At 53.8% G+C, this 27,425-nt stretch overlaps 8 protein-coding genes across 8 annotated transcripts; 5 read left to right on the top strand and 3 right to left on the bottom strand.

Annotated features, from left to right (window-relative positions):
- Positions 1 to 79: 79 nt before the first annotated feature.
- Positions 80 to 1,201, top strand: PG985_009146 (Cupredoxin; the record flags this gene model as incomplete). The annotated part of the gene is made up of 3 exons (XM_066828914.1): positions 80 to 418; positions 472 to 709; positions 783 to 1,201. 3 exons carry the CDS (start codon positions 80 to 82, stop codon positions 1,199 to 1,201), a joined length of 996 nt encoding a protein of 331 aa, XP_066683826.1.
- A 1,309-nt stretch (positions 1,202 to 2,510) lies between these two features.
- On the bottom strand, positions 2,511 to 3,104 carry PG985_009145 (serf family protein; the record flags this gene model as incomplete). Its single annotated transcript, XM_066828913.1, has 3 exons — positions 2,511 to 2,542; positions 2,662 to 2,746; positions 3,042 to 3,104. The coding sequence occupies 3 exons, from the start codon at positions 3,102 to 3,104 to the stop codon at positions 2,511 to 2,513; spliced, it is 180 nt and encodes a 59-aa protein (XP_066683825.1).
- Positions 3,105 to 5,368: 2,264 nt separating this feature from the next.
- On the top strand, positions 5,369 to 6,256 carry PG985_009144 (uncharacterized protein; the record flags this gene model as incomplete). The annotated part of the gene is made up of 1 exon (XM_066828912.1): positions 5,369 to 6,256. One exon carries the CDS (start codon positions 5,369 to 5,371, stop codon positions 6,254 to 6,256), a length of 888 nt encoding a protein of 295 aa, XP_066683824.1.
- Positions 6,257 to 8,413: 2,157 nt separating this feature from the next.
- Positions 8,414 to 10,836, top strand: PG985_009143 (uncharacterized protein; the record flags this gene model as incomplete). Its single annotated transcript, XM_066828911.1, has 4 exons — positions 8,414 to 8,581; positions 8,734 to 9,222; positions 9,278 to 10,050; positions 10,155 to 10,836. 4 exons carry the CDS (start codon positions 8,414 to 8,416, stop codon positions 10,834 to 10,836), a joined length of 2,112 nt encoding a protein of 703 aa, XP_066683823.1.
- Positions 10,837 to 11,354: 518 nt separating this feature from the next.
- On the bottom strand, positions 11,355 to 12,389 carry PG985_009142 (uncharacterized protein; the record flags this gene model as incomplete). The annotated part of the gene is made up of 1 exon (XM_066828910.1): positions 11,355 to 12,389. One exon carries the CDS (start codon positions 12,387 to 12,389, stop codon positions 11,355 to 11,357), a length of 1,035 nt encoding a protein of 344 aa, XP_066683822.1.
- A 1,103-nt stretch (positions 12,390 to 13,492) lies between these two features.
- Positions 13,493 to 14,735, top strand: PG985_009141 (uncharacterized protein; the record flags this gene model as incomplete). Its single annotated transcript, XM_066828909.1, has 2 exons — positions 13,493 to 13,553; positions 13,618 to 14,735. 2 exons carry the CDS (start codon positions 13,493 to 13,495, stop codon positions 14,733 to 14,735), a joined length of 1,179 nt encoding a protein of 392 aa, XP_066683821.1.
- Positions 14,736 to 16,849: 2,114 nt separating this feature from the next.
- Positions 16,850 to 17,956, top strand: PG985_009140 (uncharacterized protein; the record flags this gene model as incomplete). Its single annotated transcript, XM_066828908.1, has 1 exon — positions 16,850 to 17,956. One exon carries the CDS (start codon positions 16,850 to 16,852, stop codon positions 17,954 to 17,956), a length of 1,107 nt encoding a protein of 368 aa, XP_066683820.1.
- A 1,057-nt stretch (positions 17,957 to 19,013) lies between these two features.
- Positions 19,014 to 20,206, bottom strand: PG985_009139 (uncharacterized protein; the record flags this gene model as incomplete). Its single annotated transcript, XM_066828907.1, has 2 exons — positions 19,014 to 19,683; positions 19,767 to 20,206. Coding segments are annotated over 2 exons (1,110 nt in total), but the record flags the coding sequence as incomplete, so codon positions are not given.
- Positions 20,207 to 27,425: the final 7,219 nt, after the last annotated feature.

Genomic DNA, 27,425 nt, shown 5'->3' with positions numbered 1-27,425 from the left:
ATATAAAAAGAAAAACCCCAACAAACCACCCACCAATCCCGACGGCGACTTAGACAGTCACCAGTAATACTAGTCCATCATGAAGTTCTCAGCAGCTCTGTCCCTGGCCCTCGCGCCCCTGGCTCTCGCAAAGGCCGTCAACAATGTCTACCCCGCCGAGCGGAGAATGGAACACAAGAAGGGTGCTGCTAAGGGTGCCGCTGCTGGTGCTCTCGCCGGTGTTGCCGCGGGTGCCGGCGGTGCTGCCGTCATCAACGCGGGTGCCGGCGGTGTCACACAGATCATTCTGGTCTGGGCCAACCCCGGTGGAGGCGCTGCCACGACCACCATGAACCAGCAAGTCACTGTCACCCAGACTGTGACCGCCGGCGCGCCTCCCGGTGCCACGGCGCCCCCTGCCGCTGCTGCCACTCACTCCGTACGTTTTCCGAGCCGCTCTGGTAGTCCCGTTCAGATGCTAACATCCTGTAGGTCATTGTTGGTGGTGCCGCTGGTCTCGTATACACCCCCGCCGAGGTCAAGGCCAAGAAGGGTGACATGGTTATCTTCACCTTCATGTCCGCGAACCACACTGCTACGCAGTCCACCTTCGACAAGCCTTGCGACGCTATGCCCGGTGGTATGGACTCCGGCTTCCAGCCCAACGCCAACAACACTGTCATGCCCCCTCCCCAGGTCGCCATGCAAGTCATGGTCGAGACTCCTCTCTGTAAGTTGCCATACCGCCCCCAGATTATTAGTGACCTACTGGTAGGCTCTGTTGCTAATCATCGTCGAAACAGGGTTCTACTGCCGCCAGTCCACTCACTGCGGCAAGGGCATGACCTTCTCGATCAACCCCACCGCTGAGAAGTCCCAGGCCATCTTCCAGTCCATGGCTATCGCTCAGAAGGGTACCGGTGCGCCCAGCGCCATTGTTGGTGGAGGTGCTGCCAACGGCACTGCTCCTCCCGCTGCTCCCCCGGCTCCCCCGGCTGCCGCCCCGCCGCCTGCCAAGAGCGGTGCCGCTCCCCCGCCCGCAACCGGTGGTGCTGCCGCCGGCGGTATGACCCAGGGCATCGGTCAGCTTACCCCTGGCGCTGGCCAGTGCGTCTGCGCCGTCTCTTGTGCTCCCGGCTCTTTCCCCGCTGTTGCCGCGCAAGGCCTCGGTGCCTTCGGTGGCATGCCCGGTGGTATGCCCGCCGAGATGGCCGAAGCATAAATGTAAACTCCCTCTTCTCATGAGCGATGCCTAATTCTGCAGCTATACTTGTATTTGCATCGGATGGGAGGTTTTTTCTTTGTAGGGGGAGGAGTGTGTGAGCGGAAGGGTTGTGGCTATAACGAAATGATATCCTGCTATTTATTCTTTCTTGAAACGCTTACGCACATTACGGTGGTCCGTTACTAGACAAGAGGAAGTCCCCTTTTACAAACACGGGAGGCGAACGAAAGGTCGATGTTGACGTTTTTCTTTTTTATATATTACGCTCGATAGAAGCCACGCGGGGGCTTTCTCGAGTTCTCTCCACAGGTCCTGGAGAGATGGGTAGCTCCCAACCCCCTATATGACTGGGTCGTATTTTCCTGATTTTATACCTAAATGATTATTACAATTAATAACTCGTTGACTGAACGATGTTCTCCTCGCGTGATGGGACCCCTTCACTGGCATATGCCACGGCTTCCTCTGTATCTCTCTTTCTGCTGACTCGTGTGTTAATACATACCTCTCACCAAGGGGCCTGAAACATGTCAGGCCTGGAAGGGCGGCCGCCCGGCTTCATCTTCGAAACTGATAGGACTGACTGACTGGCCGCATCTCAGGCCACACAGCAAGGGGCGTTGGGTCATTTGCATGCAAGTCCTCGAACTTTGAGTCCGAGCCTACGTACGAAGACACATGATATATGTGACATTCTCGCCTCTTCAATCGCAAGTAGTAAACCTGAGCTCTACCTAAGGGATGTTGGGTAGGCCGACAGGCGCGCATACGCAGCTCCAGTGCCAGCCCAGCGAGGTGAAAAACTCCTTGTTGCTCTCCCGGACCCATCACAGTTGCCAGAGTAATGTTGAAGGGGGCATCATGACTCGGCAAGATGCTGGACAGGAGGAGACCAACACCACCAAATATGCTGACCCATGTGTAAAACCATTGCAACCCTGTCTCTGTGTGTGCCCCGAAGAAGTTACAAAGACCGCTATAATGGGCACAGATCCAGGTACACCACAGTATTCTACTTTGGGTGATTTGCATCAAGCACATTATTGTTCACCGTGCTCATACTCGGGACGACTGATGCAGATGCAGATGACAAGACGATAGATTGTGTCTAACTCTATTAACAGGACGGATATCGATGCTCTTCCCGGGTTCCGGGTGGTTCTCGAACTCCCTGCCCTCACAATCTTGGCAGTCGTCTTTGTAGGAATCATAGTCGTGTAAAGATCGTTACGCCGTGTATCCAGGCAAAACGGAACAAGTGGCGCCGGGCACTTGACTTGCTGCTGCCGCCGGTTCGGTTATGCTATTACTTCGCTCCTTGCTTCTTAGCGGCGTCGGCTACGCGTGAGATGATAAGATCAGTATTCGGTTTTGTCGGCGGCAAGAGATGGGGAAGGGAGGATCGCATTCCCATGTTATGGGAGAAGATTTGAAGTGTCGGGACGGTGGCAACTTACCGGCAGCCTGCTTCTGACGCATCAGCTCTGCGACCTTCTCCTTATCGCGCTGCATCTCGGCGCCGGTCTTTGTGTTCCCCTTCTTCTGTAGTTATTGAATGGCGTGTCAGTGATGCTCCAGAGTCCAGACAAATCAAGCAGTAATCACACGTGGTTAGCACATCTAGAAAAAGGACAGGGCTGCCTATGTCCTGTCCTCGGGAGCCTGCAGCGGGAGAGTTGTCGTTGTCTCGGCTGTAAACCGGTTGGCCGCTTCTCTGTCCTGCCGGACAAAGGGGAAGACAGAAGGACGGAGACAGAGAGATAGAGATAGAGACAGAAGAGAAAGAAGAAGAAGAAGAAAAAAATAGAAGCCAAGATCACCAATATGTGAGACCTACCTGTGCGGCTTGGGTTTTGAGGTTCTTCTCACGCGCCTTCTCACGCTGGTTACCGCGAGCCATGGTTTCTGGGTTGTAGTGCTAGGGCAGAATAGATACTTGCGTTGCCGCAATGCTAAGCGCTCTCAAAGCAGACGAGAATAGCAATCGGGAGCGGTGCGGCGGGGTAGAAAATCACACAGGGGCCCTTCTTTCTGGAGGTTTCTTTCTTGGGTTCGTTAAGGTTTCGTTGGTTGGGAACGCGAGATTGAAATCGGTCAGACGTCTTTTGGTCGTCAGATCGGATTTGATCGGAAAGGGGGACGGCCTTTGAGGCTGTGCTGGGAGAAATCGATTGCTTCTATGGAAGTCCATGGACTGCTGCGCACCGCAACCAATCAATTTTTTTCCTGACTTGCTTCTGTTTTTTTAACCGCCTGATAACCATGGGAGCCTATGAGATTTAGGTGCGGTCGCGCATCTTTCTCCCGTGTAAGTAAGTGGCCTCGGCCGGCCTAGGCCCAAACCGCCTACCTACAATACAGGCCTTGTCCAGTGGCCTAGGAATGTACAGAAGGGTGATTGCAGCCCGTATCAGTGAGCGTCAAATTTACTCTGTATCGAATGGATAACTTGCTGAGTTTGCTCCCTCGTCTCATCCTAGTCCGTACCTACTTGTATGCATTGCAGATACAGATCAGAAGGAATGCTCGTAATTGTTTATTTTGGGGAAGATTTGAAGGGGCATGTGGCGTTCCAGTCTTGCGTTTTCAGAACTGTGATGAGCATTGATGTCAAGTATTTGATTAATGAAGGAGCGCCCACATGCGCAAGCTGTTTCTACTCAATGCGACTTATCAAAAGGACATATCCTCCTTCGCATCACTCGGATGTTTAGGACTTGATCGTCTTCTCCTTCTGACTCCTGTTGGTGTAATACACTTGTAACGAATTCCGGTAGGATCACCCACGGCTCTACAGATAGATGTAAGCCATGTGCCATGCATGATTCTTAAACCCGTCGAACAATAGGTTCTGTAGGTGGCACGAGTTTGTCTTTGTCTGCTCTGTTGCATCTCGAGTCTGGCCATCAGTCAGGACAATCGATTGCTTCTTTCCGGGTTGGAAGGGAGCCCTGCATGATGCCTGGAGCATTTGGTGGGACTGGCCATAACCTAAGCGATGCTGAAACAAAGGTCGTTGAGGTCGCTTGCTTCAGCAGCCAATCGAAGCTCAATCGGCTAGTGCTCGCGAAATGCCTTGGCATCAAGCCTTCAACGGGCCCGAGCACGATTGGACGAGACTGTTCGCGCCAACTCAGAGCCTCCGCTGTCAACTCATGCGTTCCTCCCACAATCTGCTACCCATCCAGGGTCTATTGGGTCTATGGGGCAAATGGTGATTGTCCCGGCGAATAGATCAACTTGTAACGACCTAACGCAGCCGCCACCACACAATATGGCCAATTTCGCGGCACGAAGTAACGAGGGGGACAGGCATAGGACCATCTGGGCAGCACACTAACACGGCGGCGCGGAGGATGCTACCCGTGCGTGCGTGAGGGAGCGCCTGTTTGATGCCAGAAAGACGCGCTCTGGTTCTCCGGGGCCTGGTAGCTGCTCTTGACGGGTCTTCCATTGGCCTCGAGCAGCGAGATTCATTGGCTGGAAACAGCTGGCCAAGTCGAAACATTGTCCTATTGAAACGGGGTCACCAAGCCGGGCTTCTCTTTTTAGAAAGGCTCCCAGCTCCCCCCTGGCTTCTGCTGGTGTGTACCACAAGTGTGTTCGTCCGGGATTGGATTGTTCATCGTGTAGGCCGAATCTCCACCAAGCCTATTCAATGGAGCTTCTTTATTCTCTTTAAAACAACGAGGGCCGCCGGTTCATCAAGAATCTCCTTGTTTCCTCGCTCTGAGCCGCGATAGCTTCATTGTTCCCCAGGGAGACAATCATAATGACATTGCCTTGACATGTCTTTCTTGCTCACTTTCCTATAAGTCTCACTGGTGGAATCGAATCGACTTCGTTGTACACATTACCTATCCTTCATACCAAACTACATACCACCTACAGCCTCTCACGTTCTTTCTTCTTCTTCACGTCCTCGACCTATTCTACTTCTACACCTATTCAGCAACGTATCTGCTAGCCAGATAGTCCACTTTCTCCAAAGGCCCAGCGTTTTCATCAGGCGTACAAGCTTTACATATCCACTCCCTCAGCAACTGCAGGCAGTTATCCCCGTTGGTTTAACCCAGAATCTTATAATACATGGCGAGCACGAACCGGACCACTGATAAATTCGAGCCTAGAGACACAACAACTAAGCTCGATCAGCTTCTCATCATGTTTAACGTCAACAACTCGTCGAGCGTCAAGGGCTCGGCCTACATTATCCTCAATGTCATTCGTTCCCTCAGCATCTTGGTTCTCTTGCTCGTTGCGGCCTCGTCCGTGATCCTCATGATCCCGGCGAAGATGCCCGATGGCTTGACCTTCTTCAACGATGTCGCACAATTCTTTATTATGGTTATCTGCGTCTTTCTCGTTATTTCGGAGCTTCCTTCCTTTGGGGCGATTGCCTTCGTTCGACAATGGTATTCTCGGAACTGGCCAGCAGTTGGACCTCAGCGAGGCCTGAAGTGGTTCGGCTTCGCCATGGTTGTCTTAGGATGCCACACCCTCGGCAGGCTCAGCGACCCCCGTAACAGCATCGATAACATGGGATTGCCTTTCTGGCGTCTCTGTCTCGCTGGCGGCATCCTGGCCATTACTTTCGGCATCGTCAACATCATCACGTCGTGGCTCTACAGCAACGAGGGCGGCATGACCGCTCGTGAGCTCCGAAGCAACGGTGCCACCACCCAGACGGAAACCTACAGCAGCGGAAAGCCTGACCCCTACGATACGTACTCAGAGGATTACGAGAGCCACCGCAGCGCTTCGGTACGGAAGGAAAAGGGCAGGTCGTGGTGGAACAGGGGCAATAAGAAGCCCAAGATCAGCCGGCCCATGCCTTATGAGCCCGACGTCGAGAAAGGCGAGGAGGTGATCGACGATCCCGTGCCCAGCCGGTCGTCGCCCGTCATCCCCGGTCTGCAGCGACCTCCTTCGGCGCTCCACCCCATTCACGGACGACACCCCAGTCACCCCAGCCACATGCGGCAACCCAGCAACCAACCCAACAATCGGTACTCCCTTGCCTCCAACGTCGATCAGTTCTCCCAGATCTAGATATGGAGACGAGGATTTGGTCGAGATCATGATATGATATTAATCTACGAGAGAAGGCAAAAAAATTGGAATGGTGGCGTTGGTGGCTTTGCTTTGCACGTGGTATATACCCTGGAGTTCTTGAGAGGGATTAGGTTACTTTCTTCCTGGCCATATGACCAGCGCATCTTAACGAGACTTATATGAAATCTCTGTTCACTTCAGAATTCTGGTCAACCCTTCTTTACACTGCCAGTGTCCGATCAAGCGTGTGGACAATTGGCTCTCTCAAGTCTGGGGCACATTGCCCATGACGAAAGTAAATTGTAGATGTATATACTGTTATAATAACCCAGCATCTGGCTAGAAGGGGAGCACTTCTTGAGCTTTGCGTAGTGCTTCTTTCTCTCCCCCCCTCCCCCTCCCTTCTTTCCGCCAGTACTTATGGTCATTGGTATCTTGGGCGTGCCTCTCCATAGTGGGCTTGTCTAGGGGGACGCACATCTGGAGCTGGTTCCGGCCAGCCAGGCCAGCCGGCGCCATACCGCCGTCTCCTCCTCATTTGGTACTTGTAGAGACAAAATCCTGCAGCGCCTACTGAAAAGGCTATTATCAAAGCTATGGATAGTACGAACCAGACAACGCTTCTCGGATTGCTTGCATCTGTGTTGGTGGTGTCGTCACGGCGGATTCTCGCTGCGTATGACATGGCCATCTTGTTCTTTAATAAGCTTAGCAAGGTCGCTTAGTTATTATTTATCTTGGTTGAGTACTTTTATTTTTGATTTCTAGAAGAAATAGAATCTGGGTAACCAGTTGAGCTACTTGGCTTCTTTTTATAGTGCCGGTCGAGAAAGCCTTGGTGTTGTCATGACAGAGCTTCCTCATCGTAGCCACGACACCATTTTGGGTCAAGTCGAAGCGTCACATAACAATTTGGCATTCATCAGGCCTCTCGACCTGGTTGGTGATAGAAAATCCTCTCCTGCAACGCAATATACATGTAGAAGCCAGAACACATAAGCGGCCATTAGATATTCGCCGTTTGATGAAGTGGTTATCTGCAGCAGTATCCTTTTACATATCAGCTTATTGTGACTCATTATCCATGGATATGGCATTTATCTTGATATGACATGGATTAATGACACAGGGCTCCTTATTAAGTCTTATAACGTCTTTCTTGCAGTGAAAGGTGAAAGGGATGATGTTAGGTTCGTAATAAGAGATACGACTCCCGAACAAGGGCTGATGGATACATGTGGTACGTGCGCAAACTAAGGTTAGCAGATTAGGCTAACCCCCCGACATGGTTAGCGGCGCATCCATCCCCCAAAGCTGACAAGACTGTGTCTCGCAAAGGCATCTCCGTCCGTCCCTCCAGCCGAGCAACAAAGCAGATCTTTCATTAACAAGAACAAGAACACCAACCCCATCCAACCTCCGAGCCCCCAAACCAAGCTCTGCGCTCTCTCCCTTTCGAACGCCTGCTTGAGATTTCGTACCTAATTGAATACAACATCGAGGTTTCGTTTGCCACGCATCCGCGCTTCTCCCTCGACGAGACGACGACACGCGACGCTTTCCATTCGTCGTCATCACACCACCCAGCCCAAGTCACGTCACGCGCCCTCTTCCACCCGTCCTCTGGCTCGTAGAAAACAAGAGGCTTGAACTGATCAAGAGATCGCCATCCCCTTAGGCAAGTACGCCTGCTGGCGTAGTGGTCATCTGTAGCTCAGGTTGGGACGATTTTGGCGGGAAGATACCATTCTTGGGAGGTGGTCTCCTGTTTTGTTTGAGGCTACCTTTCTCGCAGAAAGTCGAGTTTGGCAGAGGAGTGCAAATCTGTATCGTGGGAATGAACCAAGATCCAGAATTACACATCTCCGTATCCTTGATGAAGAGATCCCTCTAGAAGGGTTGAAGCCGGGCCATTGTGATAGCTGTCAATTGACGCAGCGCTGTCTATTGTTCTCCTCATTGTGCAAACATTCTAAAGAAAAAAAAGACGAAGAAGAAAAAACCACACACAGAAGACCTGGCGACAAGTTTGCGCAGTTTGTCTTCGGATCTTTTTCCTCCGTCATCATCATTACCACTACCACTCCCTAACCTAGCACGCTCTCAAGAGAAGCAGAGAGACTTGCCTGTCGTACGCAACACCTAGCCACCAACATGGCGTCGTATCAGGAATCCGAGCACTTCGCCGAGGATTTCCGCGAAGCTCTCGAGGATCTCCAGGTGAATAACCGATATGATATTCAGAATTTGACCATGATCGCAAGAGAAAACACAGAGCATGCCCTTGCTATCGCGCAAACGTTACAAAACCACATCAAGAGGGTAGGTCGCGATTGCTATCAAGCGCGTTTTTTATCATTTATCTACCGTTACCATCACCGCCACTGTTCTGTGCTAGAAGCTTGACAGCTGGGGAGCATTATGAACGTCAGCACATTGCTACTTTGATGATCTTTGCTTACCAATATGAACAGGTCGCATCACACAAGAAGCTGCCTTCGCTATATGTACTCGACTCCATCATCAAGAACGTGGGAACGCCCTATACTCTGTTCTTTGGCAAGAGGCTGTTCGAAACATACATGGATGCCTATGCCTCCGTGGATATGGCTACCCGGAGAAAAATGGACGAGATGCTCAAGACCTGGAAAGAGCCTATCCCCGGTTCCATTGATACTCGTCCGGTATTCCCCCCGGATGTGACGCGCCCTATTGAGAACGCCTTGATCAAGGCTAGGACCTCGGCAATGGCGGCTCAGCAGCAGCATTATCGAAACGAACAGCAACTCTTAGGCCGCGGAAGGCCCATGCCTCAGCAGCCGCCTGTGCCATACCGAAACACGCCCACTCCGCCTAATGTCCGGCCATCGTCACAAGCCAGTGGCTATCCTGGGAACCACTCGAATGGGGCCGGTCCGTTTGGCCCTCCGGCACAAGCGGCTGGCCAATATCCTCAGCATCAGGTAAGTTGTTCCGCCCTCACATCGGCCCCGGCCGTACACTAACTCGTTCACTCAGAACATCTCCATGCCGACACGTTCGACACCCCAACCAAGTGCCAGCACCCCTGCCTTCCAGCCACCGTACCCTGGAGGCTATGGAATGCCACAGCCCGGAATCAGCGTAGATGCTTTGAATAATGACATTCAGCAGCTCATCGCAGCCTCTAGAGCTGAATTTGCACGCAACCCACATGATCCTAGCATACAAACAAGACTGAAGGCGCTCTTGGATTTGCAAAGTATTCTTCAAACCCAGAACTTGCCGCAGGATCAATTAGTGCTCATAAAGAATCGCATTGCTGAACTTGCTGTGACTATAAGGGCCACTCCCGCCCAAACCCCTACACCTGTACCTATAGCACCAGCCGTAGCAGTAGCTCCTCCTCCTTCAGCTCCTCCAGCAGCGCCCAAGGTTTCCATAGACTCTCTACTGGGTTCCGGTGCTCTGGCTGCTCTGTTGGCAAGAAGTTCTGCCACACCACAAGTATCTACACCTCAACCGCCCCCTGCGACCATGGCGATTCGATCACCTCCGCCGCAAAGAGCTGATCTTCCGAAACCCGCGGCCCCTGCGCCTTCAGATGCGTTGTCATTGATGGACATGTTGCGGAAAGCCGGCATGATCCCTCCGCCCTCGACAGGGCCTGCAAGCGGCTCTGCGCCCGCCCCTAATCACATGCCGTCTATGCCGTCGCTACCTTTCCCTCTTCCGAGGCCTGCGGTAACAGGACCTCCGACCGTCGAAAACATGACACACGATATCTCCTTTACGTCGTCTTCGTTAAAACAGTATGTCGCCTATTTACCTGCCCCTTCCCCTTTCTACTACTACATGGCCAGCCAGCCAGCCAGCCACCAAATGGAACATAGATCACTGACACCAAGGAAATTAGGTTCCGACCTCATCTCGTCCCGCTCCTATTCGAGTCGCTTGGGACACAGTGCACCCAGTGCGGTCGCCGGTTCACGAACGACGCGGAGGGCAAGACGAAGAAGACGGCCCACATGGACTGGCACTTCAAGGTGAACCAACGGATCGCCGAGGCTGACAAGGCCGGCCAGAACCGCGGCTGGCTCGTGGACGAGCAGGACTGGATCGGCACCCGCGAGACGATCGACGTCATCGGTGGCGTCCCGACCGCCCAATCCAACGCAACCCAGGGCGGCTCCGTCGCCAAGGCCCCCAAGATGCAGTACATCCCCGTCCCCGACGACCCCGTCCTGCTCAACAGCGTCTGCCCCATCTGCCAAGAGAAGTTCAAGCAGGTCTACATGGACGAGGAGTGGGTCTGGGAGGACGCCCTCTGCGTCGGCGACCGCATATACCACGCCAGCTGTCACCGCGAGGCCACAGGCGGCAGCAGCAGCGTCGCCGCGGTTAAGTATGGCGGCGGCGGCCGTGGCACGCCGGAGCCAGTTTTGGGCAAGAGGAAAGCAGAGGTAAGCCCCCCCCCCCCCTTCCTCGAGCACATCCGTGCATCTTACTTGTTTGACACTAGAGGTACTGACCATGTTTTCTTAAAGCAGGATGAGTTGACCAGCCTGAGGGCAGGCAAGCTGAAGATGGAGGCCTAACGAGAAAAAGAGGACGATCACGAAGGACCGACCAATTCTACTACTCCATTTCCACACTCAGACTGTGTTTTCCTTTCCACCTACGAGCCTTGCTCGTCATATGTTTATTGCATCAGGGGGCCAGCCACTAAGTTAGTAGAGCCTCTCCGGCGTTCCGAGGGTCGCATTTCTGCTTTTAATGCATTTGGGATGCTTGATTAGGTGTACATAGGTCGTCGTCGCATTAAGGCTGAATGAAGGGCAATACCTTGAGTATTCTCCGCAGTATCAATTAAACAAACACAGAAACCCTTACTCCTCATCTGCATACAGATGGGAGAAGGGAGAAGAGAGCATAGAGAATCGATTCATTGCATTCAGCCAAAACTAGCCTGTACCCGGGACTTTCGTCCCTTAACATGAGTGACATGCCGAAAGAATGCTAATAAACTTGAACTGCAATGCGACGTCATAATGTAGGACAGAAACCGCGATGGTACTACACACACTTGCGCCATCCTACGGTCCAGCAACCCTACTTACTCTTCCTGAATCAATTGCTTGAAGGAGTCCAACGCATCCTCCCACATCTCCCTCCCCTCTCCGGCCGCCCAGCGCTCAATCCGCTTAATGCCCTCGAGGTCCGCGCGCATGTGCTCCTCGCTCGTGGTGCCGTCGAGGACGGAGGTACCCCGCAGCCCCAGCACGAGGGCGTAAAAGACCGTCTCGCGGCTGACCCCGCCCCCAGGCACGCGCTCCGCCAGCCCGCCGACGACGTTCGACTTCCTGACGAGCTGGCTGTTGCCCGTCAGGGTCCAGAAGGTCTGGAACACGACGCCGTGGTCCCGGCAGAGGCGCCGCAGCGCACTTTCGTAGCCCGTCTCGCGGCGGAAGCGGTTCTGCACCACCGACGGCGGGATTCGCACCGCTAGCTCCGGGGCGGCCGCGGAAGGCGGCGATAGGAGGTACTCGACGATTTCCTGCGGCGTGTTGGCGATGCCCAGGTGCCGGATGCGGTGCGGGACGTACTTCTCGAGGGCCTGCCAGGCGGCCACGGTCTCTTCGAGGGTCGGGAGGGGCGAGTGCAGGACCACGCAGTCCAAGTACGATGACGACGATGACGTTGTCGAGTTGTTTTCATTGCCGCCTCCCTCTCCCTCTCGGGAAGGAGGAGGAGGGACGGCGAGATTCTCCAGCGAGCTCGCCACGCTGGCCCAGACCTGCTCCGCGATCGGGGCGAGCGGGTCATAGGGCAGATTGTCGGGGTCCTGGTCGTGGATCGAGGTGAACTTGGTCTGCAGGTACAGCTCGCCGCGCGTGACGAGGCCCTCGGCCACGGCGCGCCGCACGCCGTCACCCACGAGGCGCTCGTGGTAGTGGCGGGGCTGGGCCGCGGTGTCGATGCCGCGGAAGCCGCACTTGAGGGCCTTGTAGACCAGGTCGGCGGTCGCGTCCTTCTTCCAGGCGGTGCCGTAGACGAGGCGCGGGGTGGTGGTTGTAGTGTGGGACGACGACGACGAGCTGGGCAGAGTGAGGTCCTGGGACAAGCCGCATGGTTTCGGTGGGTGCTCCATGGTCTTTGATCTAGTGTTGGCAGTATGGGAAAAGGGGGAGATGGGAAGAGGTATATTGAGTCTCAGCCGGCAAACCAGGGTTCGTGAGCTTGGGCTGCCAAAGATTTTCAAGGACATGCTCTCTTCGTTTACTACCTATATTGGGATACTTCCAAGCCCGGGACGCGAGAACAGTCTAATATTGTCAATATGAAGTGGTATGAACGGCAATTGCGCAGTCACTCCATGGCTTTGTTCAATCATTGCTGAAAGGCAAGTACATGCAAGGCTATGACATCGATCTGTACCTACCTACATAACTGAGTCCACATGACTGAAGTACTGAAGGTCTTGTTGAGAGTGGCCTATCAAATTCCAGCGGCAGGTCTTCTCCAGCCTTGCTCCAATTCTGGAATACAAGTATGCATTGATTCCTCCCTGGATGTAGATATCGATTAGACAGAGGAGATATAAACATCTTTGCAGAGCCGCACTATATGATAACGTGAATAGTGAAGGACGCATCTAAGTCAGGCAATACCACCCACACACTACAGGGGTTCAATGTTATGGTTGTACCGGTTTTAGCCTCAACGCGGGGGTGGTCAAGATAGTGTGGGTAGCTCAATCGAATCGAGATGGATGACGTCGATACCACCAGCTATCACTATGCTGCGCCTTACCTTTCTAGAGATGTTGCACGAATATCACGGCCCAAAATGGGATTAAAAATATCCTCAATGGAATCAATACTGTAAAGTCGTGTTACGTTACCATATTAGACGCTTTGGAGTTAGAGTCGGCTCTTGACCGGCAGTTTGAGAGGACAAGTGCGATGCTATCGACTAAGTGATGCGAGCGACAGATACAGTACCGTAGGCTATTACCCCACCTTCAACGGGAACGCGGGCCAGCGACCGTTTGTAAAGAGGAGATGGAGTCTAATATTCCCTCTCCCTCGCTGCCTCCTCGCTGTTCACTTCTTGGTCCACTGAACAAAGTCGACTTTCAATCATCATCTCGAGCTATTGAGTTATTAATATCCTCGCTGGATCAAGGAATCCATTGTCTTGCTTCTTCTCGACTCCGTTGATCACACATCAGACTTCGACGCCGTTGCAACTATGGCTTCCCAACCGCATACCATCAGGTGGGGCATCATGGCCACGGGCTGGATCGCCGAGAGTACGTCCCTCCTGTCCATCTACAATGGAGCAAAGACCCCCTTTTCTGACCTTGACGTGTACAGTGTTTGTGAAGGACATGCTCACCAACCCGGCTGCCCGTGATGTCCACGATGTTGCTCACAAGTTGGTTGCCGTTGCTTCGTCCTCGTCCAAGGACAGTGCCGCCAACTTCTTGACCATGGTCAAGGCTCCTGAAGGCGTCAAGACCTACGGCTCCTATGCCGAGCTGGTGGCCGACCCAGACGTCGACATTGTCTACGTAGCGACCCCGCACAGCCACCATTTCCAGAACACCATGCTGGCGCTGGAGGCCGGCAAGAATGTTCTCTGTGAGAAGGCCTTCACCGTGACGGCTTCTCAGGCCAAGAAGCTGGTCGAGATGGCCCGGTCCAAGAACCTCTTCTTGATGGAGGCTGTGTGGACTCGATACTTCCCTCTCAGCATCAAGATCCGGGAGCTTGTCCAGTCGGGCGTTATCGGTCCAGTGTATCGCGTCATTGCCGACAACTCGTTCGGAAACGACGGTCCCGATGGATCTCTCACCTTCAAGGACGAGCACCGCATGGTCAACGTCGACCTTGCGGGAGGCGCGTTGCTGGACTTGGGCATCTACTCCTTGACATGGCTAATGCAGATCTTGTACCACTGCCAGCCCGAGGAAGAAAAGGAGGTGCCCAAGACGGTTGCTGCCATCAATAAGTACACCACTGGTGCTGACGAGATGACCAACATCATTCTGCAATTCCCCAAGCATAAGAGCATGGGAGTCGCTATGACGTGTCTTCGTATTCCCACCGACACAGACGGGCACAACAGCGGCGGTCCTGCCATCAAGATTCAAGGACCCTTGGGCGAGATCCAAGTTATGGGCCCGGCCTTCAAGCCACTACAGTACAGGATTGTCAAGAAGGACGGTGCGGGTAAGGTCGAGATTGTCGACTGCCCGATCCCCCAGGACAAGGAGCGCGATTGGGGGCATGGCATGTTCTGGGAGGCCGATGAGTGCGCCCGATGCCTGCGTGACGGCAAGAAGGAGAGCGCGACGCTGCCCTGGGAGGAGAGCATCGTCATCATGGAGATCATGGAAGAGGCGCTCAAGCAGGGTGGTGTAGACTACCCGGAGCTGATCACGACAGACGTCTACGACGCCAAGAGCCCGCTGAACACGGGCAAGCGATGAAAGGCTGGTTGTGCTTGGTTGGACGTGTAACATGCTACTGCAAGGAGCGAATGGATTATGGAGGCGTGCAATAGTGGGTTGATGCAGTACCTACAATCAGTCTTTGCATACTTTGCTTACTATATGGATGGATATCCCAGGATGATGGTAATCAATTGACCCATGCAAGTACGTACATCCAGGTAACCTGGGATGTTGAGATCAATGTTAGTTTAGGGCAGATCTCGGTTGCTTCCGGGCCGGATCGAGTCAGAGGCGCTCAGGCGATAGCTGCGAAGCGAGTCATTGCCCTACGGCCCCGAAAAGAATTGTCCGATGCAAGAGGACAGCGGCCGCATGCTGGGCTAACTGCTCTGGAATCTCTGGGCTGGCAGCCGGTCAGCCACTGTCCGTCCACTGTACCAGGTAAGCTGCCTGAAGGATGGGCCGTAGTGGCCGAGACTTTGGTTTTGGAAGTTGTAACCCCACGCCCGCGCACACCCACGCTCGCTGCACGCCCACAGCACGGGGCAGTAGACCAAGGCGATCTGCTGTAGGGGTGTATTAGTACAGTACATAAGTCGGGTACCAGGGTATGCTAGAACGAACAGAAGAACCGCCCAGCCAGCAACCCACCACCCAACCGGTCACCGGTCGTACTATTACTAGTAGGTTGGGGTTGGGTTGTCCCTAGAAGCACTGTAGGGCCAGGCAGGGCCAGGGCCAGTACGGCTGCCGCAACTTTAGGACTGAGGTACTTGGCTCCCCCAATGCGAGTGTCGGTCAATACCAAAAAGAATAGTGCGCTACGTAATGGCGAGTCCAGGCCTCCATAGTCGAGGTCTGCTGCAGTGTCTCGTTCATGCAAGGCAACCTAACATAACGCCATGTTGTCGAAACAAGGCAAGACACGAACGGGAACTGGAACTGGAACTGGGCAGGTTGGGTTCGTGGCGGGCGGTGATGTACAAGTCCATGCAAGTACCGTGTCACCTGTAATGCGAATTGATCTATTTGATGATGTTGGATGCTGGGAACAAAGTCGGTCGCATGTTGTCGAGATCAAGTGATACAAAAGTACATCGTACATCGGTGGCCGGTGTAGTGGCGGATGGAGGGGGTGGGAAACAAACCTTAAGCAGACCACCACCTAACGGCTTTCCCGGCAGTGCTCGATCCCATCCCATCCCATGCCCTCCCGCATCCATCAACATCAGACAACCCAGAGACATTACATGAACCTCGAAGGAGACATCAAACGGTTAGATTCAGCAGCCTCCCGCCTCGTGTGCTACCCGAGATTACCCGTTCGCGCATTGTGACTGTGATACAAATATAACCCTACTTAGATATTGTCTGTCATCCATATACATACACCACTGCACTGCACTGCACTGCACTGCACTACTTGACTGCCTACTACTCGAAGCGGTGTTAGTGCATGAATACGCTAAATTCTTTTTTCTCTTCGCGGCCTTTTTTTTACGGCAGCGCCCGTGTTGGTGGGAACGACCAAGGCCCAAGCCAAAACCGCCACTACCGGGGTTTTGCCCAGGACCTTAGGACGTCAGATCCCCCTCCTTTGGAAGGCTTCTTCTACTGTACAGCGCCAGATACCCTGTCTTTTCTACCGTTGTGTGCCAGTCGGCCGAAAAAAAAAAAAAGAACTTGTGGAATTGACGTGTTCGTGCCCGCCGCTCTAGTAAGGACAGGGGTTGGAGACGGGCCTAGAAGAGAAAGAAATCCGGGAACAAGACCCCCCCGGCGCGTGAGAAAAGTTCGAGGTTCTGAGCGGAGGAGAGGAGTGAGGGGTCCACGAGACCTCGAGCCGAGAGCAAAGAAGCCAGAGAAGAAGAAAGAAAGAACAAATTTTGAAAGAAGCGGTGACCGGTCCGGACTCTTGGGTACCCGACCGAACAGAGCATACGTACATACAACCTCGTCTGGTTAGTAAGTTGGAGGCATTTGTTGTCCACATCGCCAATTGCGACACCGCCCCGCGCCACAAGGGACGAACGAACAGCTTACTAGGGGTTGGTTGGTTGGTCAGTCAGTGTGTGTGCGTGTGTGTGTGTCTGAGTGCTGCTTGTCTGGGTTTGGTGCACACGTCGTGTCCGTCCACTCCGTCCCAAACCATGCAGCAATCGACGACACCGGCGGCCGCTGACGCTGACGCTCCCATGGCTGCTGCTGCTGCTGCTGCTGCTGCAAGTCAACAACCAAGCAGCAGTGGCAGCGCAGCGTTGCATGCAGCGGCTCCCCCCTCTGCTTCCGGAAATGGAATGCAACCTCCTATCACCGCTACTGCTGCTGCCACCGCCGCTGCTGTAATGCCTGTGCCGCCGTCAGGCCAAAATGACAGCACCACCGCCACTGCCACCTCAAAGGGGTCGTCGTTGTCATTGACAGCAAACACTGCTCCTGCTGCTGCCGCTGCACCGCCATCCACTGCTGCCTCGCTGGCGGCCTCCTCGTCTGCGGCGGAGGCTGCTGACTACGAGGCCGAGCACGTGCACGCCGTCTACGAGTCCATCGCGCCGCACTTCAGCGCCACGCGCTACAAGCCCTGGCCCGTCATCGCCGACTTCCTGACCTCGCTGGCCCCCGGCTCCGTCGGCTTCGACGTCGGCTGCGGCAACGGCAAGTACCTGGGCGTGAACCCGGGCGTGCACATGCTGGGCTCCGACCGCAGCGCCTCCCTCGTCAGCTTCGCCCGCGACCACGGCGGCGCCGAGCGCTCCCAGGACGTCGCCGTCGCCGACGGCCTCGCCCTGCCCTTCCCCGAGGGCCGCGCTGACTTCGCCATCTGCGTCGCCGTCATCCACCACATGTCGACGCGCGAGCGGCGGCGCGAGGCCGTGCGGGCCCTGCTGGACTGCGTGAGGAGGCCGTCCGCCGGCGGCGACGGGGAAGACGGGGGCCAGATCCTCGTCTACGTCTGGGCTCTGGAGCAGTCCAACAGCCGGCGCGGCTGGGACGAGAGTACCGAGCAGGACCTTCTGGTCCCGTGGGTGATGAAGCAGAAGAAAGAGAAGAAGGAGAAGAAGCCAAAGACGAAGAAGACCAAGGCAGGAGCAGCAGGAGGAGACGGAGAAGAAGAAGTAGTAGTAGAAGCCGGCAACGATGCCGGTGGCAGCAACGACCCTCCCCCCCTGCCGACACCACGTACCAACGCTACTACCACCTCTTCCGAAAGGGGGAGCTGGAAGAAGACGTCGAGGCTGTGGGCGGCAAGGTTGTGAGGAACGGGTACGACAAAGACAACTGGTGGGTAGTAGCTAGCCGATGCAGTAGCTGATACCTGTTCACAGAATAAGAATAAAATGAAAATAAAGAAATTGTATATCACACTGTGGTAACATCAATATGAATAACTAGATCCCTTATAAATACAGTAAGCAATGTATGCGCGATAATGCACTACTAACACACATAGCTATCCCCATTCCATTTTCTCCCAACTCCGTGATACCAGTAAGAGCAAACAGGCTTCTATCTCGTCAGATCTAAGTAATTCCTAGTCTGTCGTGTTGTTTCGCGCACAAGCAACTCGCTCGTCTCTACCCCTCCACACTCGCACAAGCGCACACACACATCTTTCCCTTTCCCCTTTGCCATTTCGGTCTTTTCAATGCTAATGATGATATTCCCTGTGGCTGGCCGCTCCCACAACCAGCCAGCGAGCCTGAAAGCCAATCTGCTCACAGGTCAAATGGACAATGGACGGATAAACCCTCATCCATGATGACTGACACCTTGCTACATACGTACTGTGTGTCCTTCCGTAGACAGACACTTGGAGGAGGCAGAAAGTGTATCTCGCCGTAAACGCCCCTGACCATGCCCTCCTCGCTCTAATAAGAAAAAAAAGTGCGACCTTTTTCTTTATCTCACCCCAGCAGGCGCCATGGATATTTGCGTGGATAGTGGAAAAAAAAGAAAGAGAAGGGAAAAAAGCAAGACAAGATAATATCAAGCGGGGAAACAAAACAATAGCCATGATTGCCACACACACCCACACTCGCACACCCTATTCCATAACACTCCAAGCCTTGGATGAAGTGTCCATGCATTTCCCGTAAGCCATATGATCGCTCCGACCCGATGCAGCATGCGTTCTCTCCCCGTGTCGACTCACGAGAAGAGGCAATGAATTCCCAAAAAATGTCACCAGGTGCAAATTCCCCCATGCAGTTTTAAATCAAACATTATTCCAGTCGACACCGCCAAAAACTCCGACTCCCATTTTGGACCGGGGCTCTTTTTCCCGTGTCCCGTGTCCCGTGTGATTATTCATTGTCATGGCATGTGCCGCGGCATGACTCGCTCTAGGGGTTGCGGATCCAGGTGCCTGCGTCGGTTCGCCTCGGCCTGTAAAAGATCCGGACTTCTACGACGTTTCGATCCGGCCGGCTCGAGGGGCGGGTAGGCCATGGCAGGAATAAATGGGCCCGGGCTTGCGGTTGCGCTTTGTGCGGGACTGACGCTAGGGATCCCAATCGAGTAGGCCGGTGTGCTGTAGGGGCTGACTCCGGTCGTCAACTCTGCAAGGCCAGGCAGCATGCCGGGGCGCTGCTGACTCTGCGATTGTATCGGTGCCAAGGGGCCGCCGGGTGGGGGGTAATCGTAGCCGCCTGGGCCGTGTTCGAGATGGGGCGGCATGTGAGGGGGCATGCTGTCTTTGCGTGTAACTATCGGCCGTGCCTGTGGCATCGTGGGTGTCCGACCGTAACCTCTCGTCGGACCGACCATGTCGCGAGGGAGGCTTCCTTGGGAGTGCGAGTGGCTATGACCCCGCGGAGGTCCTCTTGCTTGCGCACTGTCCAGATTGACCGCCGATAGCGCAAACGGCACCACGCCCGCCCGGCGCGCCATGTCGTTCTCGCCGAGTTGCCAATGCATGGCCTCGGCCGCCCTCCAGGGAATGGCCATCTCTTCCGCAACCTTTGCCCACATCTCGGGTTTGAATCTGCGTCTTGGTTAGTGGCTTGCAACTTGCGCAAACGCCCAAGGATGCCATTCTGGCGAGGACACCAACGCTCGGGAACGTACCTTTCGTAAAGTCTTGCCAGCTTGTTTTTGCGCTCCTCGTCCCATTCGCTTCGTCTCTCCAGGTAGTTTTGGTAGTGAAGTCTACAGCTGATGGCGCTCCGGCCTGGCAGTCTCTTGGAGATGTCCTCCCACTTCATGCCATTCCCCCGCAGCTCGATGATGAGGGCATCTTCCTCGGCTGACCACTTGCTTTGTTTCTTCGCCGGTGACTCTGCTGCGTGGGGTGCCATGATGCGTCTTGCAGGTACACCCAAACCCGGTCCCGGCTCCAGACGGGGTGCCGCATACACGGGTGGCCCAACGGGCACGGCTGAAGCTGTGGCCGCCACGGTCGGAGGTACTGAAGCTGCTCGGTGGTGTTGGGGAGGAGACACTGAAGACTCGTACGAGTCGGAACCCTTGAGGAGAGAGGCGATATCCACGGTGGCGGTCTGTCGCCGACTGAGCCTTGGTCAGGCTATTTTTTTCCTCACAGAGGCGCTCTCCGCGCGAGTACCTAACGGAGCATACAGGGTTTCGTTATAAGAGGAGACGATATGCCCAACGGTGTTGTTGTGATGTTCACAGTAGCTGGATAACACACGGACTTGGGGGCGTACTTCTTGTCAAAGGTGTCGGCAAGAGTTTACTTGGATCTTTCGAAACAGTAAATTTAAAAGAAGGTTAAGAAGAAGACGAGGAAGTAATGGGAGTAAGAGTAGTAGTAGGAGCGGTAGCTGCGGCAGGTAGAGGTGGTTGTCCGGCAGAGACGAGTGCTGTATGCAGATAGGGTAGGTAGTAAGTAAGTAGTAGGGCGGATTGGTCTGATGGTGTTAGTCTTGGCCCGAAGATGAGACGAGTGATTGACCGTTGTGGTGCTCTGTGGTTTGGGAAGGTAAAAGAAGAAGAGGCTCCTCGGGTGCAAAGATCCTGAATCAGTCCAGTGTGAGTCGCGTTTGGGAAGATATCAACATGATTGGGTGCTCGCCAGGCAACTCTAGGGCCAATGAGGGTATCAGTGAAGGCTCGACGCAGACTCTAGAGGAAGGTACCAGGATGGAGGAATACGTCAGTTGGCCTTGGTGACTTTTCCAGAGTCTTGCGGGCCAGAGTGACTTTATCGTTGCTCATGTCTCTAGTGGAGTGTCGTTATAGACAGCAAGCAGGGTAGAGGGGGATCCACGTCGGGAACTTGCGTATTGCAGATTGAGACAGAGGGAAAAGAAAAGCTGCTAAGGGCAAGTGTCTAAAGCCGCTGTGTGGACTGGACGCTCTACAGTACTTCACGAATGGATGGCGGTGGTCGCAGTGGGGGAACGAGTGCAGGGGTCAGGGAAACAAGTCCAGCAAGTAGACCGACGACAGATGGGTACCAGAAAAGGAATGTTGACATGGGAGAAGGGGGTGTGAGTGGGTGTGAGGTGAGGTGTGTCGAAACATACAAAGGGTGGATCCGGGAGCCAGTTGTCTATATGTACATCGGTCAGCTATAGTAGCTCGGGTGAGGCAGAGTCGGTGGCGTATGACACTGCCAAAAGAGCGAAATCCAGCAAACCCAGCCCAGGATCGTCTTGCTTCCGTGCCGTGCGGTGCCCCAGGGCCGACGACGACAAAACACACCTGCAATGACAATAACAATTCATTTTGGCCGTGGTTCAAGCAGCAGAAACGTGATCTTGTCGATCAGGCAAAATCCCCGAACCTGCGGTACAAGCAAAGAACGGCAACGCGAAGAGAGACTGGGACGGGGACTGGCCCGTCGGTGAGATCGGACGTTGCTGAGAATAGGCAGATGGCCCTGGGAGTCTCAGATGTCTGATAAGTTGAACAGATGAGCTGTTGGCCCTGCGGGCTATTATGGACTAGGGGCTGATGGCATGGCCACGAAGTCGTGCATGACCTCGCGGTGAACAGTCCACCACTCTCCATCTCACTCGCCCACGCGCGCTAAGGGCAACAACGACCAGACGAGAGAGACAGGACAGACGGCGACGAGCTGGTGGTCCAGTCCAGGTCTGGCCGGCACTGAGGGCAGCGGTTCCCTTTTGGCCTGGAATTAGTCAAAAGACGGCGGCGACGGGTAGCATGAACGTCGCCCGAACATAGAGTGCGCCCAGTGTTCCATGGTGGTTCAAAGATGAGATCTCCAGAAGCAGAGCAGGGTTCTGCCGGTAAGGCTCAAGCAGAAAGAAGGTGTGTCATGATCTGGGCACCAACCGACACGAACCTTTTGCAGGCATGGGGTTCGCTTTGCAGGAAGTGGATGGAGTTTGGGATATTCAAGATGGATGTACATGCATACCAAGCATCATCCAGGACAGCCCTGGACGGACGGTCCAGGGCTCTGAGAACTGATGGGGTTCCCGTAGCGTAGGGCAGACGGTGGCTCTGGACGGTACCTCCGCCTGTACAAGGGCACGGCGACAAAAAGCGCGCGCGGAGCAGGGCAGGCAGAGGTAGACAGCAGAGCAGCGCAGAGTAGCAGCAGCAGAGAGGAGATTTCCTTCCAATGGGATGATCAGGCGGTGGGTGCTGGAAATGTGGCTGCCATGAAACTGCATACGACGGTGGGGACTTTGAAACCCGTTCAGCGAGCGATATGCGACCCCAATTGCAACCTGGGTTGAGGCACACGGTACAAGGCCCAGGTACCTTCGACTTCTTTCCCTTTTTAGGGCCTCGACTGGAGGTATTTGGTATTGGGTTTTTGGGTTTTTGCCCGCGACCCGGTGCGCATGCCACTGCCATCCATATACCGGCGCCATGCCAAGCACCACTCCCAATAGCACAGAGGCTGAGAGAGGAAGAAAGAGTTAGAGTCATACCCATATACTATCCATTTTATTCACCCACCCAATTTGCATTCCGCACCAACTTTTTGTATGTACGTACGGCTTGATTTGGAATGAAGATGGGACGCAGTTCCCCTTCTTTTTCTGCTCTTGCCTTCCCGTCCTTTCGTTTTGATTTAGACGTTGAGTGAGACATTTACTTATGCAGAGCTCACGGGTGGACGATCGATAGGTGTAGGTGAGTAGTAGGGTCGTCTTGGGTCGCTAGCTAGCTGCCGATAACCTAAAAAGTCTGGTTTACAGACCACCTGCAAGCATAGCGTCGCGTGTGCCCGAGTACAGTAAGTAAAGTCACTCGACTAAGCTACGGCACAGTACAATCCGTGTAGTAATGCCAGGTGCATTACATGAGGTAGGTAGGGGTGAGAATGCGAATGCGTTTGCAGACCTGCATACCGATTGGGTGTGTTCGCTTTACTACTATGTGTGTGTGTGCTGTATGTATGTATGTATGTATGTATGTATGTATGTATGTATATTATAGATAGATGTGTGTGTAGATAATGTAGATAGTCCTAGATTCCTGCCTTGGGTCGTTGGTGGGAAGGAGATGAGGTGTCAGATCGGTAAACCTTAACCGTAAGCGAGCAGGCGACCGGTTCCAACAAGAATGGCCATTGTGTGTATTTATTGCTCCATTCGGAAAAGCAAAGTCGAGACCTGTCGTATTTGACTGGACACAAATAAAGGCAAAAGAACAACTGCAGAAGGAACTCTCCCGCCCGCCAGGGCATAGCATCAAGCATTAGCAGCGTACTTAGCGAACAAAGGGCCTTGTTCTTTTGGGGCAGCAACAGGCGGGAAAACGGGGCTCTCTAGTTGCAGGACCGTCTCCAACGTCTGTGCGGCTTTTCAGCCTGTACATGCTGCTTAGGGCCGCCTAAATCTTCCAATTGAGTTCATTCAGTCCCACGGACGGGCTAAGAATAAGCACTGCTCTGCTCCATGCGATGCTGTCTGGATTTGAAGTGAGATGTCGCAGCTCGGCGCGGACGCAGCTTGCTCCTGAACACATCTCACAACTAAGGTTTAGGTCGAGTACAGGATAGTCCAATGTTCCAAGGATTTGGGATTCGGATGGAGCAAAGATTGCCGCTTGCTCGCTCTTATTCTCAGCTCTCACAGCTCTCGACTCAGCTGAGGTCGTCTGCTCACGTGGTTTTTGGTAGTTCGTTAGATTTGGGACTGCCTGTGTTAGGTATGGAGTAAGCCAAGTACGTATACCTACATCCTGTACATAGCTAGCACTGTATTCCTTATATCCTGTTAATAGAGCAGCAGCGCACAAGATTGAGTGCCGCAACCAGTAGGATTTAGGCCGAATTAATCAGGTGAAAAAATATTCGTTGGCCGGTCTGGAGCACAGATCCAAATCGGGCATCCAGGTCGGGGCCTAGAGGGCTGCCTACTATACTAGCTACCGGGCTTGTCGTGGTAGCAGGAAACAAGTTGTCATCCATCGTCAATGCCTCACTGCCGGGACCAGCCCTCTTGCCTTGGGGTTGATGAACTGGCGGTCAGCCATGCATAATGCTTTTGCCTTTAGCATGTAAGGTACTTAGCCACATGCGTACGTACGTTCAGTCTCATTATTACTACGCATAGCATCTGGGTGTATGCAGCTACGTATGTAGCCCAAGAGAAATCTGGAGGCGGTGCCGTACCGCTCTTTCATCGAACCCCCCATCTGACGGATTTGCGAGGGAGAAGAAAGAGGGTCGATGATGGCGTGCGTCACGACACACAACCGCCATGAACTGTGATCTGCCCCCGCCATCCATGGGCAAATGCCACCTTCTCTTCCTCATGCAAGCCGGGTCATCATCCATCCTCAAGCGACCCAATCTCAACTTTTCCATCTATGTAAGGGAGGTAAGAAGGTAAACGGCATCAAGCTGCGCCGGGCCATCGTGTGACACACGAGATGGGCAATACCTGCCAAACGGACGAACCTTGAATATTACATGCATTTATGTACACCTCTCCCTATGCAACGCTTGTGGCTAACGGTATGTTTCGTTTGTCTCTTTTTCACGGTCTTCCCACCTTGGCTTGTTTGTCTTTGTCTGTCGCATACCTACTGTACCTACATACAGTAGATGGCTGGTGATAGGATCAAAATCCCCGTCGGCTCCTCGCCTTCCTTTTCGACCTACTCAGCGCCAGGCTTCCTTGCTAGTCTTGCAGATTGGGGTGGATTGTTCGATCGACTTGATCACGTTTAGGTTCAGGGTCCATAACGAACATCCATGATGATGCAAAAGTGGAAGTCTTGTGGTGGGCCCGCCAAGGATGACCGGGAGGGAAAGAATGCAAAAAGAACAGCAGAGCGAAGCGCGCGCTCTCTTGGTTTTTTTTATTTTGGCTCTTTTTTTTCGATCTGAGATTCTCGGACGATTGATTGGTACAAGAACTGGATGAAGCAAGCTGTTGTTTGGCTCAACTGCCAGAAGGACGACGATCCCTGATGGAGATATACGTTCAGCACTAGCTGAATCAAGTAAATACAAGTCAGAAATCCCTCTCTTGGTTGTCAGTCAACCATTCCAGAAGACAACGTCGAGCATAGCCGCGTGGGGTGCGTATGTGGCGGTCACGGCGTAGGGTAGAGTAGAGTAATCAAAGCGTGGTTGTATTCTCATTCCTCGGCTCTGATTGTGAGCGATGAGGAGTCGGCACGCACTGGTGCATGCTGTGCTGTTGCTGCCCGAAGGAAAAAGCGGAGCGGCGAGTTTGAGGTCGTCGTTTTAAGTAGCTGTCATTAATCAAGACCGATTAATTATTTGCAACCGCTATTGCCACGAGCTGGATCCGTGCACGGCATTATGGCGATGGCCCTATACTATAGGCAGTTCCTCCCAAGAAAAGAAGTCAGTGTTAGAGTCCAATTTCCTCCAAGCGCGAAGGGGGAGGGGACGAACCATCACTATAGTCCGGGTATGGCCGGACGCTCCGGTGATATCGTCCACCCCGTGTTTCACGAGTCCCTGGGATTGCAACCTCCTCAGCACGGAACAGAGGGAGGCTGGAGGCTGGAAACAATACGGGTGTATGTGGTACTTACATATTGGCCCTGTTTCCTGGTTGCATTGCTTATCCATGATTGTTAAAACATCATACTATGACGAGCGCCCGTCAGCCTTCCAGGCCAGTCACGGTCAAGCCCAAGGAGTTGGGCTCAATCAACTGCGCTTTCATGCAGACAGCCCTCCTGAGTCCTGGCCGACCAATGGAATCGTTTGCGCCTCATGAGCCCTGGAAGCCGCCTACCGTGCCGAATTGTCTGCTCAAGTCCGGCAGCTTTGTTGGCCTTGCATCAATGCCTGGACCTGGCTGTTTGGTCGATTTCTGATGCCTACGTAGCTGCTTCTCCCATGTCCTCACTCATCGGATGAATTGTGGCCCAACTGTCTTTGCGGTCTGGACTCGAGAACACGGCCATCAAGACGTCATGAAGCAGATCTGATGTTGTGAGACAATCTGGGAAAATCGGCCATTATATGGCGACAAGCTTCAATAGTACCTGGTTTGAAGACGATGCCATACCGATACTGACCAACCTTCCCAGAGTCCTAAACACACACCCTGTCCAAAGCAGGTCCAAATTCCAGATTTCCAAACAAGAATCGGATTGGCACAGCCAGTACAGTCCAGCCCGGCCAGTCCAGCCTTGGCGATTCACAGCGGTGTGGAAAGCAAAGGATGGATGCTGTACCTAACTCCCGGTAGGTTTATGGCAGACATCCAGCTTCTACGAATGGGGCCCGCTGGGATCACCATGACGGGCATAGTGCCCGACAGTGGCCTGCCGGGCCTTGGGGTTGGGATTGGAGGAAGAAGAAGAAAAAAACAGTGCCCGAAAAAGTACATCGACAATGATATTGTCTATCCATGCTCGCCCGGAAGAAGAGACATCGGGATGCGCGTGGCGCAATGTCTCACATTATGATAGGTCATTGTCCTCATCTACGTCTGGAATCCAGCATGACAGGTAGGAAGAACCACTCCGCGTGTTTGTAGTTTCGGGCTCGCTATCAGCCGCGTCCCTGGCCTCCTTCCCTCCCCGGCGAGGCGGCTAAAAGGCGATGACCGGATTGGGAATATCAGAAGGGTCGTGTAAGTGGCTACCCGACGTATCGCATGCTGTTTGGAGATTCTGCCAGGAGGCACAAATGAAGGAGGACAAAAGGAAAACGCAGCGAGACTCGCAAAAGGCAACGGATTCATCACAGGAACAGACGGGTGTGCGATTAGTATGGTGTCCTGCCATTGTGATGTACTGCTATACATTGATGCCGGTTGACCGTATGCTGTTCTGCCAAATGGCTTGATGCTGGCGGTAGTCTGCCTAAGTGACAACTCCCACTGACCTGGATAGGGACTGCGCCGAGGTGCAAACGGCGCCCGCCAGTATGTACACAGGCAGGTCTCATCGAAGACGGGATGAGGTTTCATCAAGCAAGCATTTGGCCAGGTGCATACCTTGTCGTCGTCCATCCCAGATGGCGCAAGATGTCAGAAGCGTAGCGGCAACTATTAACCGCGTTCGAGACCGGGATAAAGGTGAACACACCAGCAAGCATGTGAAGCAGACGGGCAGTCCGACATGAACAATGAGGTTGCAATGGGACCATGGCCAACCCGGGAATGAGGGATACCAAGGTAACAATGACAGCCCCCAAGCCCCACGAGATCCGTCTCGAGTTCGCGGGAAGAGGTTAGGTAAGTAAGGAACGCACCAACGACGAACGACCGTGTTTGTACATAGGTAAGTTGCAACTCAATTGTGGCTGAAGGTGGCTCGCAGCAATAGAGTTGGAACTTCATT

The sequence above is a fragment of the Apiospora marii genome, assembly GCF_038362585.1.
Source record: "Apiospora marii strain CBS 49790 chromosome Unknown utg000005l_segment0_segment0, whole genome shotgun sequence".
Lineage (NCBI taxonomy): Eukaryota > Fungi > Ascomycota > Sordariomycetes > Amphisphaeriales > Apiosporaceae > Apiospora > Apiospora marii.
The sequence above is the reverse complement of the archived record's forward strand: the minus strand, read 5'-3'. Positions and strand labels throughout refer to the sequence as shown.